The following is a 13197-nucleotide window of genomic DNA, read 5'->3' on the forward strand; positions in this document are numbered from 1 at the left end:
TTAACACATTTTCAGTCAGTGTGTGTGTGAGGTCTGAGCTTGTATTGTTTTTACCAAAAAGGTCACGTTTTAGGTTCCAGCCCGACACGGATCATTTCAGTCATTCCCTCGAGACAAAAGACAAAACAAGCAGAAAACATCCTCACCCCGGAAGAGATAAGACAGGATGAAGCTCCTTCCTTGTGCCTTCAAGTCACAGACAGTCAAAAGCACTTAAAGCTGCACAACACCACATCACGCTACCTTTCAGACACATTTGGACCACAAAATTGGCTGTTTGCTAAGCCTTGTCCTAGTTGATGTTACTACTCCTGTCAAGTTTGCGTTGCAGGACATATATTTTTAACAATAATAACACATTCACCATTTTATTTCATTTTTGAAACAATGAGTCCTTCATTTCAGACAGGTGGACAAATCGCGCAGGCTTCTTATTATGGCCAGTGACCAGCTTTAGCTAGCTAGCTAATTAAGCTAATGAGTTGGTTGAAAATGGCGTCTCTGGTTGACTTTTCAACATTTTTAGCTGACTTATTTTAAAGTGATAATCTTATAGACATAGATTTATATGATAAAATGATAAAAGCTTGAGGCTAAAGCTACTGTTTGGAAAGCTAACGTTAACTATCTTGGGTAACATTAGTTGAGGTTGCTATAGTGTAAATGTCCCTAGATACGATAAAGAGTAGGACAGAGCTAGTCGTTTTAAAAGTAACCTGTAACCCCTGAGTTATTAGTGATTTGCTCCTTAGCCGTGAAAGTAATGCTCAGTTACTGTAGGTAGTAAGCTAGTTAGCCAGACATGCTAACAATTACAGCTTATTAGAGCAGATAAACACACTGTTTACTGTATCCTTGACACTTTTTCTCTTTAGCAGAGTAGGACCCAGATAGGACCCACCGGACTCTGACCGTGAAAACGACAACGAGGAGGTAAAAATGGAAGGAGCTGAGCTGGTTGCCACGTTTCAGGTTTGTGTATTCTTGTACATGGCGGTGGACGTTATGAACTTTTTTACGGCAGTGTAGACGCTTTCTACTACTGTTCTTCTTCTGCTGGGTTTTTAAAATGTTTATTTTAGCGCTTTCTGTTGACGCCACATCCCGTTTCGAGTATACCCAATCTGCACCGAGTAAACCTCAAGCCCCACCCTGGGGTTTTTCGGGGCTGAATGGAGTACCTACCCCGAGGCAGGGACTTGGTTATCCCCTGTAAAATTTCCGGGAAATTGTCCTCCGGGGGAGGTTCCTGCTATGGAGACACGCACCAAGGGCCACGTCCCCATAAAATTACCCTGAATTTCCGGCAGTGGAAACGGGCTAGTGACTGGACAATTGCTGTTACTGGGAGGAGTTAGGGAACAGACAATTCCACTGAGATAAGATGCAAAACAAACTGAACACATCATCACCCTGAAAGAGATAACGAATGCTTCCCTGGATCTAAAGCATTAGAGCTACACATTGCCCGACAAAAAAAATCCAGACCACCCAATTAAAAAGTGCTTGACTGACCCATATCTAATTAAAATATGAAAAAGTGCTCTATATACATAACACTAATAGAGCCTAGGTATTGTTTCAGTTATATGAGCTCGTGTAGTTTCAGTATGTGTTTCACGGACCGTCATGTGTCTAAAGAAGTATGAGTGAGAAGTAAAGAATTCTCTGCTAACAGACTAACACATTTCCTGTCCTTGTTTTTTCAGTCAAAGATAGAGCAGCTATGACTTCATCAGCTGTATATGGATAGCACTCACAAAAATTGCAGGCTTTTCTGCAGAATTTTGCACACCGCTGGGCCAAAGAAAACAGAGTAACAGAGGAAATCCACAGCTCGGAGCTGGCTGGCTGCACTGCAGGAGAGGGTTCAGAGTCCTGTCTCTGTCACAACTGTGGTCAACAACTTCCTTCCCTGAGATCAAGAGTATTTAATCACTGCACATTTTCATATTGTCTGTCAAATTGAGTAATGAAAATAACACGGCTGTACAAGTGAGGGTCTGTTACTGTTTTGTAAAAGCAACAATAGTTAAATAAAACAATCCATGGGACTAAATTTAAGTAACTTCAAAAACTTTCAGAAGTAGCTTTCCAAACCATTTTTGTATAACGGCAGGAGTTAAAGTGAGACTATGAAACTTCTGAAAGAACAAATAACACGATATTCCCCTAACAAATTAAAAATTGAATTCATAAGCAATAAAACACACTCTTCAGTTCATTAGCTCATGGCGGTTAATGTTCGCAAAATTTAGATATTGCTGTAGAACCGACATAATTGAGTCTTTTTTGTTGAGTTTACAACTACTTGTGCTACTAATGTTTTAGCATTTACCAGTTTCCTGTAATTGTCACTTGGTGCCCCAGTGGCTGCTGTTAAAAAAATGCGTAGGCTCACTTAATAGCCAAAAAGTCCAACATGACGTTATATTTGCCTTTCCTGTTTCCATATTGTCAGAAAAGATTATGAAAGATATGTTAAAGCTGTTTTAAAAGGCTTGGGTTAAAGGCACAAAGCAGCTAATGAACCTCTTAATGCATAAAACAAGAGCTTGTTTGTGCTTTAATGGCTCCTTTGTTCACTTACTATGGTAAACAAATCAAGCTATGATAATCACCCCACCTCTAACATCCATTATCCTGGTAAGACTCTATTGTCCATCTATTTTTGTGTGCAGGTACATAAACAAAAAAGGACATGTCTATCTATAAGTGCATGGTATTTTGGGGCTGTAATACATGTTAATACTAAACTGATGCATATGAATAAACGTAATAAAAGTAATGTGAAATGGCAGACGTGACAGGATAAGGTCGCCTCTACAGTGAACTACAAAGGGAATGGGAAAAAGGCTGGGCAGGCTGGAGCCCCCTGGAACCATGGCATCAAAGACCAGAGCAACCGCTTGCATTTATAAAATGTCACCTAACACACATTAGACTGATACATTGGTGCAATATTAGCTTGGAATATGTTATATATTTGGCATGGAATGATCAAATTGAAAATTATGTTTTTATTGTATTAAATACTGCAATGCACACCACAAAGACTGTACTGATTTCCACCAGAATTGTCTTAATCTTCTACAAAGGTATGCAAATTTTATCAAGCCAGTTAGTCGGTCCGCCTCTTTGGTCCAAACTGAAAATATGTCAACACATATTGGATAGATCACAATGAAGTTGTTTGCAGACATTTGTGGTTGGCAGGAGATTAAGATAATTGCACTTATATGATCTTAAAACCACTTTCATCTGGTACCACCATGAAGTTGACATTTTTAGTTGAGTGCAATATCTTGACTACTATTTCTATTAAATTTGGTACTTGGATGACTCCAAAAGATAACTCCAAAACAACTGTCATATAGATTACCATGAAATTTGATACATAAATGCATATTACCCACGGGATGTATTGTAATAACGTACTTGACTTTTCATCTAGCAGGATCATGTTTAGCATCAATTACCAAAATGTAGTATGGCAACATGGTTTAAAATGTCATTATCTTCATCATCAGAATGCCAACATTTTTAATGTGAGCACATTTGCATGTTGACTTTCACATTTTGATCAAAGTACAGCTATGCACACAGCTATTAGAGCCTCTAGTGTTTCCTACAAATAGGCGTGCCATCAGATAATTTGTATGAAGCTATAATAACATTAAAAATCTTCATATAGTGACTTTAAGTTAACTGTATTAGTATCTGGACTGGTCTACAGCAGCTTTATAGTCGAACTTCACTATACACAGTTGAAAGACAGCTGGGCTTTGTTTGCTGGTTTGACTCATCTCCACTGACTTCTAAAACCACATACTTTAAAAAGTACCAAAGCTGCGGATGACCTTCCCGGATAAACACAGTCTATCTGCCTGTCTTCCTCTGTGTCTCAGAGATGGACTTGGCTTCACTCTTCACTCTAAACACAGTGAGTCTCCGCTTGCTACAGACTCCTTGATCTCTCAGAAAGTCACTCCAGCAGAGGGTGTTAAGATGTAGAGCTCTGTTTCTACTTATTACCAGTCATGGTCTCCTTCTGGCAAAACAACATGAGGGGAAACAGGGTGGAGACACCCAAGGAGGGAGAGGCAGGAGGTCTAAATTAATCCCACATGTTCCCCATAAGGAGCCTTTCCAGGCGTCCTTGGCCTATTCGACTGGTTAGAATGCGGTGGAGTACAGCAAACTCTGAAAGCACCTCGCTGCACTTTCCCGCACTTTTCGCCCACACACTGCTGTGCACTGAGTCCACATGGATTCATTTAGGTGAAACATGGCATCACAAGGCACAATTTACTTTTTTGGCAAGCACCAGCACTCCAGAAAGCCACTGCTTCAGAAACCAAAAGGACCTTGTGATTGCAGTGGGAAAGAAAACGATTGTAAAATGTTTATCCAACTCTGTTGCTCTAGACATGAGATGACAGATTCTGACCAATTTTAAGACATTTCCTTGCTGCTCTACAAGGCTTTTACATTTGCCAGATTCACATATACTATACAAGAACGCACAAGCAAAAAACAACACAAGTTTAGTGTTTGGCAGAAAGAATCTGGGGTAATTTTAGAAAGCACTGATTTCTATTCAGGCTTGATATTTGCTGGAAAATCACACTTAAAATATGATTCACATCTTGGTTTCCTTATCACCTGCTGTTCCAGATTGGGGTGTTCATGCTTTTATTCATTTATAATAAATCATGCTAATATGCAAACAATGATCTCACCCGGTCAATGACATATGGTCTTATGCAAATGGGTAAGTAAGCCAAACAAGCTTAGGAGCTGTCAAATATGATCATTACAATGGAACGGCTAACTATTTATAATATAAGAACTTTTGAAAATGACAGAAGAATCCAATCAGGAAAATTTGCCCAAACTTGAAACTAATTTTAATACGGCACTCATTTGTGTTTGTGTGACATGCACTGTAGACAGTGCCCTGCTCAGTGATGCATGCTTGGGAGTAAGTGAAGAGGATCTGTCAGCATTATCTTAACCTAGTTGTGGAGCAGGGACTGGGGCCGGGATGGAATGAGATTAGATGACCTGGCCTTTTATTCTCTGGGCCTCGTTCACTCATCAATACCAGCGGAGGCAGACTGCTCAGACTGTATGGAAGCTTTGCCAGCAGCCTGCTGTTCAGCCCTACTTGAACCCTGCTGGAGAGAAGATGAGGTGGTAGCTCAGGATTACATTTTTCATCAGTATAAATTCACCTTTGCACAGTGGTCCAATAAAACACTAGCCACTAACTATACTTCTCTCACTGGTTGCAATATAACAACACCTGCTCCTCAAACACTCATTGCTGTAAAATATAAAGAGTTGGATGCAGAAATGGTTTTATGGGTATAAAGACCTGGATGATTGTAATTCTTTAGCAGGCTCTTGCGTGTAATCGGCCGGCAGATTGGACACAGCAAGAAGCAGGAGAAGTGACGGTCCAGAAAATCTGGTCTCAGTAGTTATACACAGAAACAGTGAAAAAGATAACAATGATGAGAAAATTTAATTAACTTCTTTACTTTTTCTGCAGTCTCTTCAGCAGTCTTTCAGGGTCCTTTGTTGGACTACCAACCCCCAACAAGAACCTCTACTCTACAGTATTTCTCTGAGGAGATACAACAGCTGGACATACCTTGACTCGATGGACATGACTGATATATGGCACAAGCATGGGCCTGCCATGGTGGACAGGACTGGTTTGTGTCTGTATACTAGCTGTATCTTAATTAAGGGAATCTTATTCATAACTCCCTAAGATCCACGCTGTTGGTTCATTATTAGATCAAGAAACAGAGTCTGAAGTCTGAAACTCACATTTGATCCTGTTACTGTCAAGCTGTCAGCAGCTTAAAACAAAGTCAGTCAACATTCAGACACAAGCTCCCACTGGAGTAACAACATGAGTTCTCTTCCTTTCTTCAACAATTGAAACAAGTCTCTTGGTGTCTGATGTTAGACATTGATAAACTGTCAACAAATCCATCCAAAAGTATCCAGAAAAACTAGCTAGCTACATGACTTCTCTTATTTTGGAATGTTTGAAGCTGTGCTTAGGGATGCTCAAACATTTGATATGCAATTGCAACATTAGACTATTTCTCATTTAGGGACTCCCTAGAAACCTCTCAAGGACACACGGAGCCCCTAAATACCACTCGGCACACTGCTGTCTACCAGTGGTATGTGCATACAGTATCAACTATAGTTGAGTCTCTAAATAAATATGCTCCACATTATAAATGGAGACAGCAACACTGTGCAGATGGATTTAAATAGAAAGTATCTCAGCTTGGAGCTATATGATGCACATCAAAGTTACAGAGTTATAATTCTGCTTTTGTATTGATGAAAGTGGGACATAGAGGGTGAACCATGACACAAGGACAGACTATTTTCAAGGATAAATCATTCACAATGAATAAAGTGTTTCAGAACAAGGAAACTTCTGCATTCTGCATCACCTTGAAAAGAGGTGCAAGGGCAGGAACAAAACTACACTGCCACAAGCAATGAGAGTATGATGTAAAAGTTTGGGTTGATATATAATTGTGGCCTAATTTTCTGCATTAGCTCAAAGTGAAATAAGGCCCCTTCTCCATTCATTATTACCTGTTCCCTAAAGTACCTTCTGAGGGCAGAATTGACACAACCCTGCACTGCAATTGTGAATCTCCAGGTCCTCATTCTAAGGTGCTGATGGATGAGGACCTACAGAGGAAATTACATCGTTATCTAATCTGACAAAAGCTAGCCACACCACACCGACCTGCTACTGGTTTTATCCTCAGTGAAAAAAAATGCAGCAGTTATCTCTACAAACCAGGAGACTGCGCCGCATGGATTTTAAGCAAAGGGGATCTTTTGGGCCTGGTGAACTTGTAAGTCCATCAGCTACTTTTGGCCTTGTCAGTTTTCAGTCAAGATTATCATAGTTTTATCCTCTGTGTGACATGAGGACAGGATTCCTCCTTATCCAACTCAGTTGAGGGGCTGAAATCTAAGGCTGTGACAGTATGTGAGGACAGAGGTGTGGAAGAATTTCAGCGAATGTTTCTGATAGCGAGATGAGTGGGACATGTTGAAGATGAATACTGATGAGCTTTCCTTAAGGAGGTAAAATTTACTACTCTCATGGGAAACATGAAAATATTTTTGTAAAGCTCACTCAGAGGTTAAAGGTCAGAAGTTGTGCGGGCATGTTACAAATTCCTGTTAATTTCTCAGGATGCTTTACAGGACTATCACATCACAGAGGTTGACATTCTCCAGTTTCTAGATTCAATAGATGCTTATTCATCAGTGCATACACTGAAAGAGCTACTAGGGCGTATTAGTAACATGTCAATTGGTAATTTTCCTCCTTCGGAGAAATGCACTGCCCTCATGACATCTTAAACTTGGCAATAAATCCTCCATCACACATTTAAATAAACAAACTAAATCCAAATCCGCCCCAACGCCACAATGAGCAATATTTAAAACAGGCAGCCAAGATAGTCTGGCTGCCACAGCAAGCATAAACATGATGAGTTAAACCAACAATTCATTTAACTACAGTCAAACACAGGATCTTACAGAGCCACTAACGTCACACAGGAGGAAGGCAAACGGGCTCTAATGGACACTAATACCAAGCAGCGAGGCATTGTTGATTAGGAGCTTGTTTACTGAGCCCCTTGCAAAAAGACACCAGCACCTCAGCATACATAATCACATGCAGGACGGGGATTAGGATAAATGACCAAGCATTCAGTTATGCGTTTAAACCTTCAATTAATACTGCACAGTAAACCATGACGGTTAAAGGCAGCAGAGTGGAGAGGGGAAAGGTGAACACTTAGAGAGGGGCTGGAGCCTCAGTGGAAGAACAAGTATGAAATTACAGTAACATTTAGCCTTGGCATTTGAATGTTAAAAACGTACATACAGTTCAAAATAGTAAAAAATAAGATAATTATTCTAAAAAAGGGATAATCCTGGTTAGTTTACATTACAAGCACCTCATACACTATTTAAAACTGTCTCATAAAAAGGTTCAATACTGAACCACAGGGAGTCATTTCCCCTAAATCAAAGAACCACTTAAACCACAAAAAAGGTTCACTATTAAATTTGTGAAGAAAATACCAAGGAGGAGAGCTTTTGGCCATTTAGTTGGTAGCACTCTCTTTATAAGGGGTCCAAGCACAACTGTGTTTTTGCTAGGTTTTGTAGCAATATTACATTTGTTTTTCCCTTTAACTATCTGTTATTTAATCTTCAGTATGAGCACTTCAACAAAAGATATTTCAATGGAATTATTCTCTAATAAGACGTTAGCTAAATGTCAGTTAAGGGTAACAATTACCCAGCCAACTAGCTTGTTTAACGTCTAATGTTTCATGTGTTATGTAAAATAAAGAATTTTAGAGAACTGTACATGGTAAGTCTAGTAATGTGGAAACTATTTCACCTCCTAGGTTTTGTAAAAGATACTTTAATTCAAGAAAGCAACTAGCTTGGCTAACGCTCTGTAACGTTAGCCACAGCAGTGGGGTCAGCAACAAAGCAGCAGAGTGTAACCCTCGTTTTAGTAACACTTCTCAAAATTAGCTGTATTCGGCTGGTGCTGCTGAAATATTAATTTATGAAATGATGAAGGGAAATTTAAAGATCCCCTACAGACATGTATCAAGATACATAAAAACACTCTGCTTTGAATAATAATTTGTGCCTAGCAAGGTTTTTCCCATCAAAAAAACATTCACTTCATTAAAATTCTTAAAATGACATCTACACCAAGTGCAGCTGAAAATTAAGACCTATCTATATCACACTAGCTTTTATTTTAATAAATGTGGTCCAGTTTTAGCTCAGATGCCTTTTCTTTACTTCTATTACTACCACTGTGATTGTGAGAGAAGTTATTGTACTGCATGAATGAGGTGCCTTATTGAACAATTTCACTCCAAACACCAGTTTGTCAAGCCTTTTACAGTAGAATAAAGATTCTAAATAATGACTCCTGTAAAATGGTTGGATATGACATATATGTACCAAGATATGACCTAAAAAGCTTCAATACTGAACCACCAGCTTTAAAAGGTGAAATGGTAAACTGTCATCGCCCTCTTTTACATCCTTCTGCAACTCTGCACTCCGTCAGCTAACACATCGGAAATACCTTGAGATTAAAACTCTCTACAAGACCTTCTGAGCGGAGTAAAAATGCAGAACAATGCATTCAGTAGCATCTGAATAAAGTTTGATTGAATGGATGCACAATGAAAAGCAGGAAACAGATGTGGAAGCTGAAGATTAGATTCCTGTTCACATAGGCAGCTCTGCTCTCAGTCTGGAGATACGCTGGCAACAAATGCCACCATTGACCACATCTCTCATAATTCACTGCCACACCACAAAAAAGTGCTGAACACAGTCTTGTCCAGATAATCAATTGACAGTTTCCATTCATCCATCCATGTGTACTATAAAGTGTGGCCTATTAGGCTTGGCAACAAACGATAACAGCTGGCTTGGCTGTTCTGTGTCTAGAACAGGTTATTCATCTGACGTATGATCAAGGGCAGTGATTAAGGCATTCTGAGGAATTACTAAAAGGTAAAAGAAAGCTTCCTCATTGCAGCCACACAGAGCTGGGCCACATTTAGACATAGCAAGAGGTTTAAACTGCTGTATAATAGAATCTCTTTATAGACACAGATAAGGCTTGGATAATATTGTTGTGGCTAAACCACGACTAAAAGCTTAATTTATCACCAGGTTTTTTTGTGATGAGTGGTGGTCATGCTGTGGAGACATAAATAATTCTATACTAATGCGCTTTAATTCAATCTCAGTGGGAAACACAAACAGTCAGGCGTCAGTAAGCCAAACACTGTGACACCATGGGCAGTGTGTGTGTGCCAGTTCTGGCCACAGGTCTCACCCTCCATTGCCCATATGACACCAAGTAGCCTGTTGGCAACACTAAGATATTTAACACACCGAGTCCTGGGCATAAAAAAATGATTTTTTCCCTCTGGACTAGAATAAGCAAGGTCAACAAGCGGGAATTAAAAATGTCTCTATTTTTTCACTTGTTGCACATCAAGGATCTTTTAGATAGAGACAATGTATCACAAACACTGTTTTGTGGTTTGTAATGTGCATATGCAGCTTGGCTCTCTAGCCAAAGACAAGACTATACTGAGCTCAACATAATGGACTCTGTTTGAGAATAGGGAGACATGGCCTAGTTTGGATGTGTACTGCTCCCCAGGGGGTTCCATTATACTAGACTCAATCCTTTAGGCCTTTTACTGTGAAAAGAAGGAGCAACAGAGTAAAGTCTTAATCCTTGCTCTTGAACCATCTGCTGGGGGATGAACCCTAACGTGTTGGTTGATGTGAACCCCCGCAAAAGTACAATTTTTTTTTTTTTTTTTTTTAAATCTCTGGGAATCAAAAAATCAGACTTCTGTTTTGTGAACGAAGTGACTGAATTGCAAAATCCAATAAAACTGTCACAAATTCATTGTACACCAAGACCTGCAAATTAGGCCATTTGTTTATGCAAAGCCCTCAACATAACAACAAGGAGTGATGGGATTTTAGAGCTACAATCCAAGCTACCTGGGCAACCCACAAATGCCATATGTTTCCTCCAGTCAGGGTGCAGCGGAAGCATTATCAGTGTTTTCCAGCATCCAAAGCAGATTAGCTTTAAATGAATTAATTGTTTGAGTACACAACAACATTAGACCCACAGCAGCTATTAGTTAAAAGCATATGAGGTAGAAATCTGTATTTAAAATATTATGCAAATGCAGTGACACATTATCTTGACATCCAACAAGTTCCCTTGTGACATTTGTTTTAAAACACTGTAAAACCACCCAACCTTGGATGGGGAGGAATCTCATTCAGTCTGTATAGGAAAATGTAGTTGGATGATGTAGCCCTACAGTCCTTATTCTGGCTCCAATGTTCCCAAACTGATGTTCAGGCCCCCTCAGGGTTTCTTGGAGGATGTGAGATTGAGGTGACGTGGATATCACTGATAATCCGTTCACCTGAGGGTTAGCACTAGGGGAGAATGTAAGTGGGGATGATGATTCAGAACAGACACACCACCCTGCCTCTCCCTCTGCTCTCATCTCCCTTGCCATAGTGTCAGCTCTGTATTTACGTCACAGCACTAAACACCTCATTTATCAGATAAAGGGGCCTGGGGCGAAAGTCTGTCTACATGGGGGTATACCTGATGTGATTATGATGCTTGTTGATGGGTTGTGCTGATATGTAATCATTCTCCTGATTGCTGCTGGTGTGGAATGACAAGCATAGTCACAAGCTTGACAGATCATCTGACTTTGAGAGAGTAAGAAACCTGTTGGCCTGGATCAGAGCTTGCACATATACCTCAACTCAGCTCATCACATTTCCCTTATAAGAAAAAACACAAATTCCTGTTCACATATTGGGTCAGATGGTAGTAGATTTAATTAAACCAAGCTGGGGACCCTTGCAGGACCCCACTTTGGGAGCTGTTAGTTTAGGATGATTGTAATGCTTATTGATAGGCTGTGTGACACTGCAACAACCCCAAAATGAGTGTGCATGAATCAAACCCAACCGCCTGCTGAGCCAATGCAACCATTTTAATTCTATCAACAACTGCCTGCGGCTTTTTATTGCAATGGAAAGTGAGTATCTGCGGCCTAAACTGTGGGCTCCTGGACGATCACAGCGTTGTTGAACTTGCACGGCTTACTGGAAGTTTGCCTTGCAGGTATTATGGCTGAATGGTCTTACTGAGGCTGCACAGGAAGGCGAGCACAAGGCTGCTTTTTCTTTTTTTGCAAAACCCATTTCAGAACCGCTGCGAGATTTCCCAACGGGACAGAAAGAAAACCACTTATTCCACCTAAGTGACTGAATCCACCCATGCAAACTTCGAGCTGCCATCCACTTTTGCCTGTGTCATCTGGATGGCACACACTGTATGGAAATCCCGCTATGCACAGAACAAGAAGCGATGCAAACTTACGTGAAAACGAAAAATAAAGTGGTCGATCCCACAAGGAGTGTGGCAGCTGTGGACACTGGGATGTATTTGGTGGGTTTAAATCTCTTTCCAGCGCTGTTGGGCATTCTGTAATTTCCACATTCCTCAATTATTTATTCCGATTGGAGTCGCATGTAGAAAAAAAAGATCCAGTGTGCAAATATATAGCTCTTTCTGTGGCTATTAAAAGGTACAAGCAGTCCGTCTTTGCTACCGTTGAAGCCGCATAGATCCTAAGATAGAGAGAGGCAGGAATACACAGAGCTTTCTGAAAGCCTGGAAATCCCACCCTTGCAATCCAGCCCACTGGTGAGGTCACTGAACCGCTTGAAAAGGTGGAGCCTCTCTGCAAACCGTGCAAGTGTCTGCAGAAGAAAATGACCGGTGTTGTAACGACGACTACTCTGCTTTTTACCTCAGGAAGCATTTTAGTTACTCTGCAATTTATATTTTTCCCCTTAGAGATTTTGCGAATATAAAGCACTACCTCTCTTGCAGGTTGAACTATTTAAAGACAATTGTTTGAACTATTTAAGCATGCTATTTGTGTAATTAATATTATATTGCAATGTGTATCAAAGTTGAGGAAGGATAGCAGTTATCACGTCTTGGAAACACTGCAGGTGCATCGGATCGGCAGCAGCACCAAATTCCATGTAATTTATTGCAGTTTATTGTTGTTTGTCCTCCTATAAACATTCACACATGGACAAACCGGGTATAATAGCTTTAACAAAAAAGTGTAATCCCACTCTTGAATTCGGTGTGATTATTGTACACTAATAGGGGATAATTTACATGAAAATTCAGTTGATAGAAATAACCATTTGAGCCACAGTCTTCCATCGCCGCAATAGACTGTGGGAAGTAGTCGGACTTTCTTAATACAGTTAAAATGTAATTGAAGTTATGTATTGTGAGGCTTTAAAGTCTTAAACGGTGTCAATAGTTCATACATTTGGCTCAATTTAATTGTCGTGTGTTGAATAGAGTTTGCAAAGAGGGAAGAATAAATGACAATGTACCACTGTGGGTTTATGGAGTAGGGCGCCCTCCAGTGGAAAGCTTCTAAATGTATGTGAATACAACTGTTTTGGTTCGCACTGGCCACCGTAGTGTTT

General features: G+C 40.1%; 1 protein-coding gene across 1 annotated transcript in view; it reads right to left on the reverse strand.

The window, feature by feature from the left end:
* Positions 1–12319, reverse strand: part of zdhhc8b (zinc finger DHHC-type palmitoyltransferase 8b) — a 58891-nt gene extending 46572 nt beyond the window's left edge. Inside the window, exon 1 of the mRNA XM_062417298.1 lies at positions 12059–12319. Within this exon, the coding sequence (XP_062273282.1) occupies positions 12059–12162 (104 nt within the window). The 5' untranslated portion in view covers positions 12163–12319. The remainder of the gene's footprint in view (positions 1–12058) is intronic.
* Between the last annotated feature and the right edge of the window lie 878 nt (positions 12320–13197).

This window comes from Scomber scombrus, chromosome 4 (genome assembly GCF_963691925.1).
Source record: "Scomber scombrus chromosome 4, fScoSco1.1, whole genome shotgun sequence".
NCBI classification, from domain to species: domain Eukaryota; kingdom Metazoa; phylum Chordata; class Actinopteri; order Scombriformes; family Scombridae; genus Scomber; species Scomber scombrus.